Genomic DNA, 18,632 nt, shown 5'->3' with positions numbered 1-18,632 from the left:
AGGGTGTCAAGGTGAGAGCTGGCTTTGTGCTGCGTGTGGACATTTTTAGCGTCGCTCTGAGGTCTGAGCCGAGGACCGTACGCACGTGCGGTTGTGCATTATGACTGGTCTGGGGCTGTTGGGCTGGCGAAGCCATTTTGCAGGACAATTTGAAAAGAGCGCAAATCCCAGTGGCTATTTCTCAGAATAAATTGCCTGCTTTGCAACAGCACCACTGTCAGCAGAAAAGCCCGTAAATAATTTTGCAACGTCCACTTGCAACCGAGCAAGGCCTGTGATAAATATGTGGTGAATTGGGGACTCGAGGTCTCGAATACCTGTTACTAGAGGTGTGTTCAAATTAATTTGTATGTGTGTAGGGCATCATTTTTATTATTATGTAAGGTTATATATTACTGTTTCTCATCAAATGCTTTGCAACTTGTAGAGAGAAGTTAGGTCTCTGTGACCTTGTTTTAACCCGAAAAGATATGAATTGCTTAATGAAAGGCAAAACAACGGCTTAACCTGTAAAGCCTTATATAGGAAAATTACTCTTTATTTATTTGAAATTGAACAGTTTATTAAACCTTTAGACGAAAACGTAAAAAAAAATGTGCATCTTTATTTTTTTTTGTTGAGTACCTTATTTGAAACGGGCTTACTATGGCTCATATAGTGTGATTTAAGATTATATGGAGTTAAGAAGAAAAAAAACACAATTTTATCCAGAGGCCCAAACTGAGCAAAAAAAAAAAAAAAAAAAAATGCAATTATGGCCAGTTGCTGATATTTATATGGCTAAAAAAATCCTAAGCTTAATTCCAGTAAATGTTAATCTTGAAATTTTACTAAATAAAATACATTCTTACATTTATTTCATAAAAATCAGTAAAGATTTCACAGCAAAAAGACTGAAGTTTGACAGATTTAGAATTATACTGAAAGGCCCTTTACTTGCTAACACAGTATAAGCATATCAATCAGACAAAAAAGCAAAGTTTTGATCATGTTGATCATTTCGTGGCCTTATAAACGCATGTATCTAGTATTACACTGTAGGCTTCATAGGGTTGAGATAATTTGTGAATTTGCATCTTATTATGAAAATCAGAGTGATCATGTAAAGGTTACAAATTAGCACCAAATTATGCAATGCAAATGTCAGCAGTGACTTTGAACATGCATATCCTTTAGAAAGAGAACCTGGGAAAACTATAATAGGAATATGTTAAAACACTGAAAATCTCTTCAGAGACACATGCTTCATAACTGTTTTGGGTTTCATTACAGTCTTGGCAGGAGTAAATTAGCACACGTTCAGTGCCAGAGGCACATGGCATTCAAAGCAAGCAAGGTGTGAATTCACAGGATGACAACGCTTAAAGTATGTTAAGAGATAAACTATCAAATTTAAACATCTAAGACTGATAGGGTCATGGACTTAAGAGTAATACGACACAAATTCAAAATAATAAAATTCAACTAACCATATAATGCATAGCTGAATGAAGAGTTCGTATAGTGTTATCATTTACATTACGTTTAAACCATTTTTGTCCATACAATGAATGTCAATGGGTCTAAAACAACTTTTGACTTTGCATAGCTATAAAAAAAGGGAGATTTTCCTCAAAATATTTTCTTTTCTGTTTGGTCATAAAGGTTTGGAACGACATGAGGGTGAGTAAATTATGACAGAATGTTCATTTTTGGGTGAAGTATCCCTTTTAACATAGCAAAATATTTCTAAAGGTTTATCAATCTGTAAAAGGGAGGACACATTTAATATCCAGTGTTTGTTATTCTTCTGCTGCATCTAAGTTTCCTATACAGCTTATTTCATAAACCATCACAACACAACCAGTGACACCATGAAAATAATATTCATATTATTAATTCTTTCAGATGAATAGGCCCTTGCGTCTAGACGTGTCTGGGTTACACAGAATCTCTGTTATTAAACATCAGCCCTTTCACAGACTTGTAGCCGACAGCGCTCAACGGGGGCCGATAATTTCAGATCTGTCACTCATGATGAGTGACACGTCTCCTCCATCAAGAGCTTGTACACATAGGCTTGCTCTCATTTTCCTCATGCTGATTTAAGATTATGCATAAATGAACCACTACAGCGGATGAGCTATCAGCCAACAGGGTCTACGAGATAATGGCTAAAACAAGCTATATTTTATTTCTAATGAGGTTACATGTACAAGACCTTAACAGACGAATAAAGCAGTATGTCATAAATTAACTGACTCCGAGTGGTTATATTTAACCCTATAATGTGTATGCTATAAAAATAAACACACTCGAATCTCTTTAATGAGATAAGTGCCATTAAAATTCAGCAAACAATTAAATACACAGAATATAAGATGGTAAATATTGAATTGAGTTGTCAATACAATGTGTAACCTAGGGTTAAGCCTGGGAAAACCCAGACCACTCTCAGTTGTAACTGAGTTAGGGTCTGGCAAAGCTCCATAGACAATTCATTTCCACAGGGGCGTCACCAACGGACGTCGCTCAAATGGCTCTGGGCGCAATTGGATAGATCTAAAACCAATCAGAGCGATGAAGGACATGACGTATGCAGAGCCCATTCGTTGAGCCACCAACGGGGCAAGCTGGTATATCAGACTTTTTCCGAATCCAGTTGGTAAGACAGCAAACACATCTTTTTTAGATATGAAGGCTTCGAGTGCTGTTTTTTTGCTAGGGTTTTAACGAAAATGACCATTTAAATCGCTTGAAATAGACGCGATAGCTGATGCGAACGAGTGATGTTCCACGGTGGCATCCATCTTTGTAATCTGCGTCACCGTCACTGCTCTGTCGTCATCGTGTAAAGCCCGCCCCAACGTTTCTGATTGGTGCCACGATTTCGACGGATTGGAAATGGGTTTCAATGGGCTCTTTGCCAGGCCCACTTGCAGAGCAAATATAAATTTGCCAGAAGTGGTCTGGGTTTTCCCAGGATAACCTGGGGTATGACTTTACCACAAAATTCAACATGTCTGACACAAAACGGTAACTGCAAATCTACGTCCGCCATATTCCAGTTGTTTCTGTGAATTGAAGCGATCCATTTGCTTTTATATTCTGTAGTTTTCGGAAGTATGTTAAAAGATAGTTTAGATTTCGTGTTGAATCTATACAGTCAATCTCAAAACTCTTTCCAATTGTAGATGTGTTTTTGTGTGACTAAAACACCAATGCTGCCACTCAGTCTTTTTGCCACTCAGTGACTTCCGCCTATACAGTGACGTATAGAATTTTTGTATAGAATGTAAATGTCTTTATTGATTCATTTAATGCATCCTTGCTAAATATCAGTATTAATTTCTATACACCAAAAAAACGACTGATCCCAAACTTTTGATATACACGACTAATGATACGAAATCAACACGACATCAATCACAATGCAACCTTGCATAGCAAACTAGCCTAATAGCTCTGAGAGTGCAAACAAACCTGTCATCAAATCGCACCTCAGCAGAGCTGAACCCAGCGTGAGACCGGTAATCATTGGACAAGAACATTGATTAAAGCCCCTGTGCACACAGATTCATGTAAATGTATGCGTGTTTATGGGCATATTTAATTGGAATCAATTATAAACACAGACCCTTAGGAGTGGACTGCCACTGCTTCATCCCAAATCCTGATAATTATCTCACTTTCATGCAAAACATGTAGAGTCACAGGACTGCGCTCCAGCTGGGAATCAGACTCACCTTCGGCTGGGCTGGACTCTCCTATCGTTCTTCCTCCAAGAGATTCTGGGTTTGGGTGAGGCACGTGGCCGGCACTCCAGGGACACGTCTTTCCCAACGGTCGCGATGAGCCGGACAGGGTTGGTGCTGAACACGGGAGCGGATGCTGTTTAAAAACAAACACATATCCACTTTAAAGGATTTGTTCGATGAAAATGTTTTAATTATGTCTCTTAGTACTCTTGTGACTTTCTTTCTTCCATCTAACACAAAAAGAGACATTTTTATGAAGGTAAAGGCCATTATAGTCCCCTTTTAAGAGACGTTGACACAGTTTTCATCTAAGAATAGAAAACGTTTTATGCTTTTTGGCCATTCAATTACACGACAACGGCGTTTTGGGGGCTTGAAAATGCAGACTTTGAAAACAGCTTTCAAAGTGCAAGTTTTGGAAAACGATACTCTTATTTTGTGAATTTCTGAAAACGGTGACCGCATGCATATTACGTGTCTAGTCTATAGCCGCCTAGTTTATTTACAAAGTGACATTTTTTTTGTCATTTTCACGGATCCGTGTGAAAGGGGATCATTTTGACAACGCTGACATATGTACACGAAAAACACTTCCGTTTTTAGTACATTGTTGTTGTGTAAACATACCCTTATTTTTCTATTCAGTCATCATTCATTTTCATTATTATTAAAAAAAAAATATTTGTTTAATAAATCTGTTATGTTCCACAGAGGAAGAAATTCATTATGGTTTCAAAGAAAGATGATGTTGACTTTAATTACTTTAAGAAACCAAATAAAGCTTATAAACTACAATCTAATTTGTTCACACACTTGCTCAACAATGTAATTATGCTGGCACTGTTGAATTGCTAACTAATGACATGTGCATACTTTTGTAAATATTCACATGCAACATCATTTATCTTGTCTCTTTGTACAATTCGTGGAAGTACTGAGCCAACAATAGCAGTAAGAGATGAATAAATGAGTGCTTTTTTTAATCAAAGAAAATGTCTGTTTTAAGAGACTTTTGAGACTCTAAAGGGAGATAAATGCTTCTGGAATGATTGTAATGATGGCATCGCTGTCATTGTGTATGATGGGTTTATAATTAGTAGCTTTATTATAATGCGTGACGTCTACCAGAAGTAAAACATTTCCAGGCTAAACGATAAAAAATAATTCAGCCCTCGACAAGCGCATTTGAAGATAATTACTGTTAAATGTTTAATCTGTCTGCGGGGAGTTCCTCGCCAAGCTGACACAAACGAGTAGAATTAGTAGAATTTGCAAAGTTACAAAATCAAATGCTGTTTATTGCTGATTTTAAAGCAGTAGGGGCCTCTGCAAACTTTCAAGGGGGCCTCAAGTGCACTTTTTTTTTAATAAGACAAAACTAAAAAAATACTCTCAAACTTAAAAAGGAGTTATGTGCACATTAAGGACTAAGAAACGTCATTGTTTTGTCAGGAAGTAAAAAAGGAAACAGAAATGTCCATTGTCCATTTAATTCAGACCAAAACAACATGTAGTCATGTGTTTACATACAGTACGCCTTGCACTAAGCTATTTCACATAACAAATGTTTATATAGTCCACAAGACAAAATATTAACTGAATTTACAGATTAGAATAATACTGTTACCTGGATGATATTTATGTTGTTCATGAGTCCCTTGTTTGTCCTGAGTAGTTAAACTTCCAACTGTTCTCCCAACCCGATCACTCTATAGCACGCAGTGTGTTTATCGTGTAATTTATACATGAAAATTAGTTTTTACGTGCTACGCATGGGTTAGTTAGGGTAGGTTTAGTAGTGGTGAGGGGTGCGTGTGTATTATATGTTTGGGTAGAATTAGTGGTGTGGGGTGCGTGTGTATTACACGCAATGAAGTGCGTATCAAATGCACACGAAAACTGCGTATCATATGCACGTAAAAACTAATTTCCGCGTATAAATTGCACAATAAACACACTGCGTGCTATAGTGAGAACAGGCTGGTTCTCCACTGTTTGGTTTTTCAGCATTTTCTGCATATTTGATTCCTTTCATAACTGAGGGACTCATACACAACTATTGCAAAAGGTGAAACATTCACTGATGCTAAAGAAGGCATTTTTTTTTCTTTTAGGACTGCTTTCTGAAGCTATATAAGTTATTTACATGCTTTCCAGAAGATTTTTTATTTATTTGCACAATGTTTCACAGTGGTACATTTTTATTTTTCAATTCTCTTATACATTTCAGGTGTGATGTGTGTGCTGCACACAGATAAACTTTGGGGTCAAACTGTTCAGGAAGTGTGTTAAAAATAGGCAGTTCACCCAAAAATGTTTAATTATCCAAGGATTTATTCACTTTCAAGGTGTATATGATTTTCTCCTTTCAGACGAACACAATCGGAGTTATATTAAAAATGTCCTTGCTCTTCCAAGCTTTATAATGGCAGTTGGTACTCCTGAAGTCCATAAAAGTGCATCCATCCATCATAAACTATATCCACACGGCTCAAGGGGGTTAACAAGGCCTTCTGAAGCGAAGCAATTGTTTTGTTTGTAAGAAAAATATACATATTTAAATCTTTATAAACTAAAATAGCTTCCGGCAGACACCCTAAGCAAATCGACTTACGCCAAAAGAGAAACTTCTGACTTCAAACTTCGCATGACGCGTTGATGAACGTGGAAGCGCAGAGGATAGACCAAAACAAAACACTGGTCAAGTATAAAACGAGAATTTTCTAAAGAGAAATATAGAAGGATTTCGATATAAGAGAAGATGAGCTTGAGTTTCTTGCCCAGGCTTATTTGTTTGAACCACGAAAGGCGTCTAAGCTTACGGTATTCCTACATCCTACATTGCGTCAAGTGTTACTCTTTTGGCGCAAGTTAACTTGTATAGGCCATCTGCCGGAAGCTAGATATTTTAAATTTTAAATTTTAAATATGGATATTTTTCTTACAAAAACGTATCGCTTCACTTCAGAAGACCTTTATTAACCCCCTGGACTCATATGGTTACTTTTATGATGGATGGATGCACTTTTTTGGACTTCAAGATCACCATTAACTACCATTACAGAGCAAGGATTTGAAAAAAAATATATAACCCCGATTGTATTTGACTCAAAGAAGAAAGTCATATACACCTAGGATGGCTTGTGGTTGAATAAATCATGGGATGATTTTCGTTTTTGTGTGAACTATCCCTTTAACCACTGTTTCCTAAGTTCGTCTTCCTTGGGAAGGCTGAAAACAAAAGTTTCAGGGTTTAAATTCAGTGTTGAAAAAACGGCGTCTCTTAGACATGATGACAACACACCACTAACGTAACTCAACCAGGCCTCAATCTTTTTTTCTTTTTTTTTTGTCGTATGCCTTGGGTGGGAATTATTAAAATGAGGAATATAGTGACGTGTACACTCCCTTGAGAAAACTTAATACTATAATCAAGGTGTTTCTGGGAGTTCAGGCTTACTGATATAGAGAATTACTTCCTTTGAAGTGAACCTTAAAACTTTGCAGACATTTTTCATGCTAAACAGCAACATTACACAAAAAACAAAGTTGAAAATTTAAAAGAGCATAATAGTTCCTCTTTATTTTCCCCAACAACCCCTGTAGTTCCATTCAGCTATTGTTAAAAAACACATTTTTCAAGACAACTAAAAGCAAAAAAAAAAATCACAAGAGGGTTTTACTGATGTATTTTATGAAAATATATCGTGATTGTGTTAAAACAGCCCTTATTTAAGGCATTTAACTAAAAAAACATTCAAAAAACCCATTGACTTCAGGATGATGGAACCGAAAGTGGTACAATGCGAATTCATTTCTGGCTTTTGGCCAACAAAAACACTTCATACCTGCAGCACTATATTCCATGCCCAATCTTAGAGATGGCCATTCCTGTATACAGATGATCATGTTTGAAGAGACTGCATTAGAGGCCTGGGCTTTTCAAGGACATGTACTCCAGTAGCTGGGTAGGACATTGTGTGATGGTATTCTAGTGAGCAGAGCTAAACACATATGGGCTAAAAGTGATGATGTCTGCAGTGCTGCTGGAGCCTTCTGGGGCCTGTAGCTACATGCTGACAGGCCTCGTCAGGAGTGTTTAGTCAAAGGTTGCACCATGTTTTTTACGGGTGACATTAGAAAAGATGACATTTTAATCTCTGGAATTGCCAAAGGGCCCCGCAATCCACCACCCTCCTAACATGCTGAGAGAGTCAGGACCAATGAACGACTTTCTTAAGCATGGAGTGGGGGATGTACACGTCTTTGTGGTAACAAATATGTGTGTGCCTACTTACAACATGTAAGGGAGTCTTAGGGCCCTATCACACACCCGGCACAATGCGGCGCCAGGCGCGATGCTTGTGTTTTTTGATTGTTTCAGATTGACGCAGTTATCATTTTCATGTCCCGTGCCACGTTGCTTAAATAGCAAATGCATTTGTGCGCCCATGGGTGTGCTGGTCTGAAAACGAGGTGTGTTCAGGTGCATTGTTTGAACGGGTCTATTTTGAGGCAACTGAAATAGACTGCGCCATTGACCAACGAAAACCTGGTCTTAAGTCAATGGTCAAAGTTTTTGTTATTTTAAGGGTTAAAGGGCGCAATAGAAATATGCGCCTATAGGCGCCTATTAAACACACAGGGACACAAGCACACAAACATGCCAAATAAAAATAAATAAAAGGATTACAATGTAAAAGATTATTATTGTGTACATAAAGATATGGTGGAATCCGGCTTGTCACGTAGAGGGTCTGCTTGCGCGTTTAACCTCGCGCACGAGCAGATCCGTTTCCTCTCTGGAGAAGCGTTCAGTCTTTCCGCTTGCAAATTCCTCCATGTAAATAGCCAATCCGCCGTGGTGCGAACGCATCTGGCTTTTAAAGGGATTGGGAGATGCGACTCTGATTGGTGTATTGCACGTTATGCCCAAAACACATCCATTACTCATTAAGAGAATAGGGACAATCCTTTTAGCCGTTAAACTAGCAAAAGTGGATTCAGACACGCCCTAAGTGCACTTGCGCCGTGCGGCTCGCTTTAAATGGTACCAACTTTGTTGAGGTTCCAAGCGTACTGTACCAATACTAAAATGTGACGTGAAAACACTGCAGATCACTGATTGGTCAGACAGAATCGTCACTACCAGCGTCATTGTATTTGCACGACATGCAACACCAAACCCGCTAGATTTAAATAGCCAGTAACAGCCACTGCTGTAGCACCTGTTTTTAAACTACTTGCTTGACTTGCTTGAAGAAAAAAAGATTTAAAAACTTCCAAAAAAGAAATGTCTGAATCGTGGAAAGTGGATGAAGTGCAGCGGATAAACTATAATGATCAGTCTATAATCCCACCCACTTTGAAGCGGTATAACTGTAGTGGAAAAGCAAACTGAGCTAAAGCGAACCGAGCTGTGCCGAGTCTTACCACGCAGTGGAAAAGCGAAGCAAGCTAAACCGTGCCACGCCAAGCCGAACCGAGCCGTGCCGAGCCATACCATGCAGTTGAAAAGCACCATTAGTGTCCCTTTTTTAAGTAGGAGTTTTGACATGCGTCTCTCATTGTGAATACTAAGAGGTCTTTTGTACTCAACGACCCACTGCCGGTTCACTCTGGGCCCACTCCACTGGCCTCGAGGGTACGAGCAGCATGGCAATGGCACACATGCGCATATGCCGGCACCCGAGGGCCGAGGCAGCTCAGCTCAAAATGAAGGCTGCTGTTAGCCATGTAATATGTCACTGCAATATGTGCTCACATTTATAACAGAGAATAGACTAAGTCATGGACGACAGCTCTCCCCATAGGCGCTGAGTAACTGGAGGATTTGTCACAAATACATCCAAAAAAAGCATTCCTTCTGACTGTCACTTCAGAGAACTAAACAAGCACATTGCAGCTGGAGGGAAATGGACCAGTGTGGGGGAATATTCAGGGAGTCACAGTCTCTCTGAAAATTGCATGTTATAAGTCTAGCACTTAATATTGTTCATTCTTTTCTTTTACCAATTGTGCCCATGTGGGAATGATACCAGAGATGTCTGTCACACATATTTATATATATTTCACTTTATATATTTATATGTTTTGTCCTGTATGTTTAACATTTGAATCGAAATATAGTGTGTGCTTTCAGGTGAAGCTCGAAAAATTTGAATATTGTGCAAAAGTATTGTGTATGTATTTCAGTAATTCAACTTTAAAGGTGAAACTAATATATTATATAGACTCATTACATGCAAAGTGAGATATTTCAATGTTTTATTTGTTATAATTTTGATGATTATGGCTTACAGCTATGAAAACCTTTTCACAATATTCTAAGCTGTAAGCCATAATTATAAAAATTACAAAATTATAAAAAATAAAGGCTTGAAATATCTCACTTTGCATGTAATGTAACTTTGCATGCATCTATATAATATATGTGTTTTTTTATTCACCTTTTAAGCTGAAATAATAAAATAAACTTTTGCACAATACTTATATTTTTCGAGATTCACCTGTATAAAACAAATTTCTCCTACATTCATCAGGATTCAACAATGAATTGAATATATTTAGCTTTTTCTCCTACATTGAGTCATTAGGCTTCAACAATAAATTGAACATGAATGCTGTCAAAAAAAAGAAGAAAAAAAGAGAGTCATTTGTTTGTGTTCGACTTGAATTAGAATGATGAGAGCTCCATGGACAAACAAAAGCACATAATGAGGAACATAAATGAAAATGACCCCTAGGAAAGTGACGAAAAGACGACCAAACGCATCTTGGAGTGTGTGGGACAATCAAAGCTGACAGGGAGAAAATGAGGGTGTCTCCAGTAAACACGCAATCCCAGTCTGCATCTCTCCTTTGTTTCGTCCTGGGCACCCAGACACCGAGAGCGCTGGCATTTTCATAAACGACTCTAACATTTCTTGTTCTGATTACACCGAGACTGACAAACAAGCTAAAACCGATCCAACGTAACTTTTTTTCCCTCTTCAACCCCGTTCTTTTTCTCTCTTTTCATCTTGCCTGTCTTCGTCTGCCAGACCGCGAGGCTGTTTGTGACAGCTTTGTCTGTGTAGTCTTCAGTTTACCCGATCCTTGTGGACACCTAACTCAATATCACCGGTTTCTTTCTTCCTCAAATGCGCTGCCAGCAGACTTTTCAGTCCCTGAAACAGACTTTTTCAGTTCAAAGAAAGTAGCAATTGATTGCTTCCTGGCCTTGTTTTGTCTTCGATGTCATTCTGCAATGACTTCAGGATTATTCATTGTGTGTGATTGAAAGCAGGCTGTCAAAAGCTGGCCTGCTCAATGCTCACAGAGAGAAAGAGAGAGACAAGCTTTACCTGTGGGGTTAAATGGCCTTTTCAACATTGTTCACCCAGTCTAAATTCTCTTCAATATATCCATTACTTTTCCTGCATCTTCTTTTATCTGCCTTCACCGTGTGTGCCACATTTTATGATTAGGAGACGAGTAATACTACAGAAAAATATCTGTTAGTAATGGTACTAGCCTTAATATCTTGAAGGTGTCAGAGTTATGTTTATTTCTTGTGATTGATTCTGTTTCTTGTGTTTCCTTCCTGTGTAGTTCTCGATTAACCCTTGTTAGTTGCCATGTATATATAGCCCTGAGTTTCAGTTGTCCCTTGTCAGTTCACGTCTTTGTTTAATGTGTGGATTAGCGTTTGTACTCGTGTGATTCTCTTGCGTGTCTGTTTATTAAAGACTGTTTAATACAGTCTTCACGCGTGTTGCTTACCACTACGTGACAGAAGGAATAATCAACAGGGATGCAAATGCATAAGAGGTGTAAAAAAACGATGAAGATAGGAACCCCTAGGGGGTTTGAGAGATATAGTACACACACTAAAGGGATAGTTCACCCAAAATAAAAATGATGTCATCATTTACTCCTTTAATCATATCCATGACATTAATCTACTCACCCTTCAACTATCGAACATTAAAAGGAAATTTTAAGGTGTAAAATCATCAACAAGGTACTTTCAACAGACCAAATAACCCCAAAAGTGCGAGTCTTTGGTTAAATATCTGTGTAGTAATCTGTATCATGTAACTTATGTTGCCTTAATTAAAAATGTTCATTAACTTCGGCATTACCTGATACTTTTTCAAAGTGATTTCCGTCATTTACCTGTGAAAACAAACCTGGAAAGAGACGTGAGGATTTGAGGAGAATAGCGAGAGATTCTTCCCGCATTCCAGTGAATAATTAATGGAATATCGTAAATTAAATTCGGGAAAACAGCCCACAAATGTGCAGTTTATGATCATTTTTCATACTTTTACAGCGGATTCCAAATGGAGGGAAAGAAAGCAGCGACTGAAAAGAGCTCTTGCCATAGATATTCTTGTTATAACACGTCACGTTAAAATACTAAAATAATAAAGTGTAACGTTATTTTCATGATGCCTGAAAATAAATCATCAAGGAAAATTGACAGCTTAGTCAAAATGACGGATCAGCTTTATTTGTAGGGCAACCTTGTCATTTGAAATGATTCGTTTCAGCCTTTTTGAATGGAAGTTCCCCAAACCGGAAGTGCCACCCAATAATTCAAAACGCAGTAAAGGCGTCAGGAATACGGTGGATAACTCGCAATTGTAATTTTATATATCACAATTCTGAGAAGAGATGTCAGAATTGCGAGATATAAACTCAAAATTGGGAGGAAAATAGTCAGAATTGTGAGTATATCTCGCAATTCTGACTTTATAACACACAATTCTGACTTTATATCTCGCAATTGTGAGAAATAAAGTCAGAATTGCAAGACGTAAACTCACAATTTTGAGATAAAATGTTTTATTCTGTGGCGGAAACAAGCTTCCATAAAATACCCCTCCCCACCTTTGCTGCGTAATTAATGTGTAAGAGAAGCCGCGACAGTTAAGAGCATGATATATCCAACATTCCACGTTTTGTCAGTTAATTAATGGCATAGTGTATTTTTTTCTTTCTGGAATTTTCAGCGTAAACACCACTCACACTATTTAAGATACTAAGAATGGAATAGAATAGTGCATTAATACACAACTCAGTTTTAAGCTGAAATAGTGAGATGCTAGAAATAGTTATAAACGATTACCCAGTATTTTGAGCTCTGCGCTGGAGTAGATCCCTCCATACTTGTTCTCGGCGATGCACTGGTACATTCCAGAATCAGCCTGCTGTAGTCTGTGAATGATAAGCTCCCCATTCACCATTTCCACTCTGCTCTGTGGGGAGACGAGAATCGCTTTAGAACCACGTGTTCACCTGCCAGGCTGCTCCTCAAAGCACACTTAATGTCAATTACACATCTGCCAAAGTGACTCCAGCATGAGACCTTTATAAGTCACAAGTGATTTGTCATTATAGTACCACTTATTGATATAATGCATTAAACAACAGTTAGTTCTGGCTCTCAAATCTGATCGAGCAGCATTACAAGAGTGCTATTATAACAGTCCAAAAGCTCTGGGATATTTCACAGTTTGTATTACTTCGCTCGTCTGTGTTCACAGCGTTCCAGATCGTAGTATGTGAGCGGTCGGAGTGGATACAGAGCTGAGTTGTGTGATTTTGAGCGAGGAGCATTTAAAAAAAAAAATTTTGAGCATTTACCTACATTGACGGTCAAAAGGTTGAAATAATTCAGATTTTTTTTTAATGTTTTTAAAATAAATCTCTACTGCTCACCAATTTATTTGATAAAAAAACTGAAAAAAACATTAATATTGTTAACTATTATTACATTTTAAAATAACTGTTTTCTATTTTAATATATCTTGAAATGTAATTTATTCCTGTGATGGCAAAGCTGAATTTTCAGCAGGATTTTTTTCAGGATTCTTTGCTGAAAAGAAATGTCAAAAGAACAGCATTTATTATATATTATATATATATATATATATATATATATATATATATATATATATATATATATATATATATATATATATATATATATATATATATATATATAAAATTTTTTAAATATCTTCACTGTCACTTCTTGTTGTTAATGAAAAACAACATTTTAAAAAAATGTACTTACCCCAAACTTTTGAATGGTAGTCTATCATGGTTTCCTCAAAAATATCAATCAGCCCAACTGGTTTCAACATTAATAATAATCAGAAATGTTTCTTGAGCACCAAATCAGCATATTATAATGATTTCTGAAAGATCAAGACTGGATCAAACACAGGAATACATTCTAATTTATTAAAATAGATTTAGATTGTTTTTGATCAAATAAATGCAGCATTGGTGAGCAGAAGAGACTTCTTTCTAAAACATAAACAAATATTTTTTCAAAACTTTTGACCAGTCTATGTAAAGCAATAGTGTATGAAAATATGTTCAATGTCACCACGTAGCATTTGTGAGTGCTTGTGTAAGGTATGTTTCTAGCCTTGAGCAAAAGTTTCCATTTGAGGAACAATTGAAAAATTTAACAGTTCTCAGAGATTTCTCTTTCCTATGAGCTCTCTGTGTGTCTCTCTCTCTCTCTCTCTCTCTCTCTCTCTCTCTCTCTCTCTGTGTGTGTGTGTGTGTGTGTGTGTGTGTGTGTGTGTGTGTGTGTGTGTGTACCTGCGTGCTGAGTGGCTCTCCGTTGCGCAGCCAGCGATACGTGGGCCTGGGCTTTCCAGTAGCTCGACACTCCCAATGGAGCTGCTCTCCGCTGTCCAGTTGAGTGTCATTTATCATGCTGATCCACTGCGGCTGAGCTGTGCCAGGAACAAGGAGAAGACGAGGAACATTTGCAAGATCAGGGCTTAACAAGAAGCATTTTTTCCCCCTCAGATTTGTACTTGCCATGTTGAAATTTCCAACACTGATGTTTAACAAAAAAACAAGGTAACACTTTATTTCGATAGTCCACTTTAGACATTCTACTAACTAGAAGTAACTTTGCAACTACATGTCAACTAACTGTCATTAAAGTGTTAGTAGACTGTATGTTTAATATCTGCTAACACTTTATTTTGATGCTCCTCCAACAGACATTCTACTGACTATAAGTAACTTGGCAACTACAAGTCAACTTATACTCCTAACCAGAACACCTAACCATAACCTAACAGTCTTGACAGTGCACTACAGTCTAGTGATAATCTAATGAGAGTTAGTTGGCATGTAGTTGCAAAGTTACTTATAGTTATTAGAATGTCTAAAGTGGACTATCGAAATAAAGTGGAAGCAAAAACAAAACAAAACAAATAATCATTCAAAAGTGTATTTCACAATACATCAATCTATATTAACTTGCTTTTCCTGGTATGGACAATTATAGAGAGTCACCAAGTGCGCGCACACACACCATTTCTTGGCTCATATGTTGATCCTGGAACAACATTCCTGTCCGAAAATTTAGTTCTAACCCTATCCCTACCTCTAAACCTAAATATTAGATACATGATAGGTGGTGATAGGTGAATAACACTGATGTTGAAGCACCTAATCCTGGATGTAAGGCTAAACTTGACAAACTGTAAATTGTCCTTTAAATCTGATTGGTTGATTGGAATGTTGTTCCAGGAATAACAAAGGTGTTGATCCAGGAGCATGTTGTATGTGAAATCATGGTCACCATACAGCACAATGTGCATTTTACCGTTTTACAGTACCGTTGTACCATTTTCATGGCATCATACCCGTTTTCTGTTCAACCCGTCCTTTTTATTGAAGCTTTTCTTTTTTCTGAGCTTTTCTCTGTACTTTAGAACTAAAGAACTCTGCCTAAACAAAACATATCTTTACCTGAAGAGACACATAAACCACAACATACAATGCTCAAAGACTGCTAAAATGCAATGATTGATAATAGTTGTGAATTGACTTTTATGTTTAATAATAAATTTAAAAAAACAGTCCTGACATCAAACTGTTGCTCCAACTGTTCCTACACTATACAACTTTGTTAACATAAAGCCCAGCTGCAGTTTGTAGATAGCCTGGGTCGCATTGTCCTTTTGCAGAATGAATATGTATGAAAGGAACAGTGGGGAGTGTTTTCATTAGGAATGATGAGCAGCAAAGTTCTGAGAGCAGTGGACCTTTAGTACCCAGCATGCACAGGAAAGTCGTTGCATTTCATCTGAGCAAAAATAAACCGCCAGTCAAAAGTTGGACCACACTTTACTCATTCCTTAACATGATTATTTTCAGTGATTTAGACTAATAATAGTCATTAAAACTATGAAACCACACACATGGAAGTATATTAATTATTTATTGAACAAGTCCCTGATTCTAAGTGATTATTTTTAGAGCAACATTTTACAATATTTTGGGTTATAATATTGACATGAATGATACTGTACCTCAAATCAAGTTGCTTTTTAAAGAGATTTTAATTATTACTTTTTGAAGCAATCAGACTTAAAGTTAGGGTAGGCAATTTCGGAGCTGCTAGCAATAGCAAGCTAGCTTTGAAAGCATTAGATCCCACCCTCCCTTCAGAGCGCTTTCCAAAGTCACACCTCCTTCAAAACACATGAACGCACAGGTCGTACACAGCCGGAGTATATTCAGCAAAGTGTGAAGAGGTCGTGAACAGCTCTGGGTAGAACGTCAAGGGTTGCTATCTTGTAATTACGGTTACAACATGGCGTGAAGGCAGCAGCAAAAGCTACATTTTTTGGTTCAAGAGGAAATGTAAAAGGTGGTTGCTGCTTGTTTGTGGTGCTCTGTGACTGTCCTTAGCCTTATGAAACGCGCTGATGGCGTATGGAAATAAATATGCTGACAGGCAGGTAGGACATCCTATCATTGCATTCGGATTGAATGCAGTGATTGGACGCACATTTTCCGGTCCTGAGACTTCCACAGAAGATATATGTAAATGTTTTAATATTTAGACCACTTCTATTAGTTTTTACTTTCAGGATGTGAAAAGAAGAATCAACCAGAATAACAATATGTTTCAAAAAATTGAATGAGTGTAAATGATGACGCTTACTATGGTTTCGGACCCCACTACAAATGGCTGTCACCTAAAATAGGGGGCGATTTCGATACAGCCTCTGTCAAACACTCTAGCACAGGACTGGACAACCCTGACCCTTGAGATACACTTTCGTACAGAGTTTTGCACCAACCCTAATCAAACACACCTAAACAAGCTAATCAATGTCTTTGATCTGGGTTTGAGTGCTAATGGGGGAACATTTTTTTCAGTCTTAATGAGAGTAAGACTGAAATGATCCTGTTTGTCTCGAATAAACGCAGTGTTCATGAATTTGATCTTGATTCCCTGTCTCCGTACAGTAGCCTACCACATGTTAGGAATCTGAGTTTATCGTTTGACAACACCCTTAATTTTGATAAGCAGATAAGTAGTGTGGTTAAATCTTATTTTTTTATCATCTTCGTCTTTTAACTTCGTCTTACAACTCACTGTACATCAGTGTTCACCAGTCATCCATCTCAGATTTACAATTAGTTAAAAACCTGGCGGCCCGGCTTCTCAAGGGGTAGCATAAATGTGTTCATATTACACAATTAAATTTAGTATTGATTTCAAAATTCTATTATTTGTATTTAAATCCCCTCAGAATCAGGCACCACAATACCTATCTGAATTATTGCAACCACACACACAGTCAAGATCACTTAGATCAGGTGATTCTGAATTACTTTATGTTCCCAGGAGTAAACTCAAAAATAGAGGTGATCGAGCTTTTTTGGTTGTTGGACCTAAATTATGGAACTGTTGTCACAGTGTCTGGTTTGTGTATTCCTGGTGTCCACTAGATGTCCTCTTCCCCACGGTGTCATCCACATTCTCACTACATTTCCCATGATCCTGTCTGTCACTTAGTGTTCATTATGTTCAGCTGTTTCTTGTCACCTTAATTAGCCCTTGTGTATATATACCCTGTCAGTTTCAGTGTTTGTCACGGAGTCCTTGTTAATGTCCCCACACTTCCGTTTCTGTTCCTGCCTGTTACTGTTCGTGTCTTGTGTTTTGGATTGCCTTATTGGACTTTCGACCCTTGCCTGGACTGACTGTGAGTACGGATTACCCTTCAATAAACTACTGCACTTGGATCTGTCTTCTCGTCTTGTGTGTGATCGTGACAGAAGGACTCCGTCACAATGCAAGGATCCAGCGGTATGTTTTCCAACTTCTCTTCCCCAGCCATCGAGCGGGAGAGGAGGGATTGTTTTGAGGGGACCCGCCTAGCCATTTTTCGTGGGACCCGGGGAGGTCACAGAGGAGGAGGTGGTCGAGAACAAGGCCAACACCACCCTCCACCTTGGCCCCCCTTCGTCCCTGGACTGGTGAGGGACGGATTAGAGCCACCATCTCGCCATCGCGGGCGGAGAAGGGGAAAACGCACGTCTGCCCAGCCAGAGTTTGTTCACGTCCCGTCTGCCCAGCCAGAGTTTGTTCACGTCCCGTCTGCCCAGCCAGAGTTTGTTCACGTCCCGTCTGCCCAGCCAGAGTTTGTTCACGTCCCGTCTGCCCAGCCAGAGTTTGTTCACGTCCCGTCTGCCCAGCCAGAGTTTGTTCACGTCACGTCTGCCCAGTCAGAGACTGTTCACGTCACGACTGCCCAGTCGGAGACTGTTCACGTCCCGTCTGCCCAGTTTGAGACTGGTCTAGAGATGCCCATTTGTGGGGCCGCCAAGGGTATGTTGGACTATTTGGAGCGTCTGGCTCGGATCCTGGACATGCCAGTGTCTGCTGTTCCTGGGTCGGAGCCAGTGTCTGCTGTTCCTGGGTCGGAGCCAGTGTCTGCTGTTCCTGGGTCGGAGCCAGTGTCTGCTGTTCCTGGGTCGGAGCCAGTGTCTGCTGTTCCTGGGTCGGAGCCAGTGTCTGCTGTTCCTGGGTCGGAGCCAGTGTCTGCTGTTCCTGGGTCGGAGCCAGTGTCT

At 38.7% G+C, this 18,632-nt stretch overlaps 1 protein-coding gene across 3 annotated transcripts in view; it reads right to left on the bottom strand.

The window, feature by feature from the left end:
- cntn5 (contactin 5) overlaps positions 1-18,632 on the bottom strand; it is a 314,849-nt gene that overhangs the window by 57,185 nt on the left and 239,032 nt on the right. For all 3 annotated transcript variants that reach the window (XM_079621551.1, XM_079621552.1, XM_079621553.1), the window contains 3 exons: positions 14,343-14,479; positions 12,853-12,982; positions 3,726-3,870 (listed from right to left, as the gene is read on the bottom strand). In XM_079621551.1, coding sequence (XP_079477677.1) covers positions 3,726-3,870; positions 12,853-12,982; positions 14,343-14,479 — 412 coding nt within the window. The remainder of the gene's footprint in view (positions 1-3,725; positions 3,871-12,852; positions 12,983-14,342; positions 14,480-18,632) is intronic.

This window comes from Phoxinus phoxinus, assembly GCF_949152265.1.
Source record: "Phoxinus phoxinus genome assembly, chromosome: 8".
Lineage (NCBI taxonomy): Eukaryota > Metazoa > Chordata > Actinopteri > Cypriniformes > Leuciscidae > Phoxinus > Phoxinus phoxinus.
Note: the sequence above shows the minus strand (reverse complement) of the source record. Positions and strands in the feature narration are given on the sequence as shown.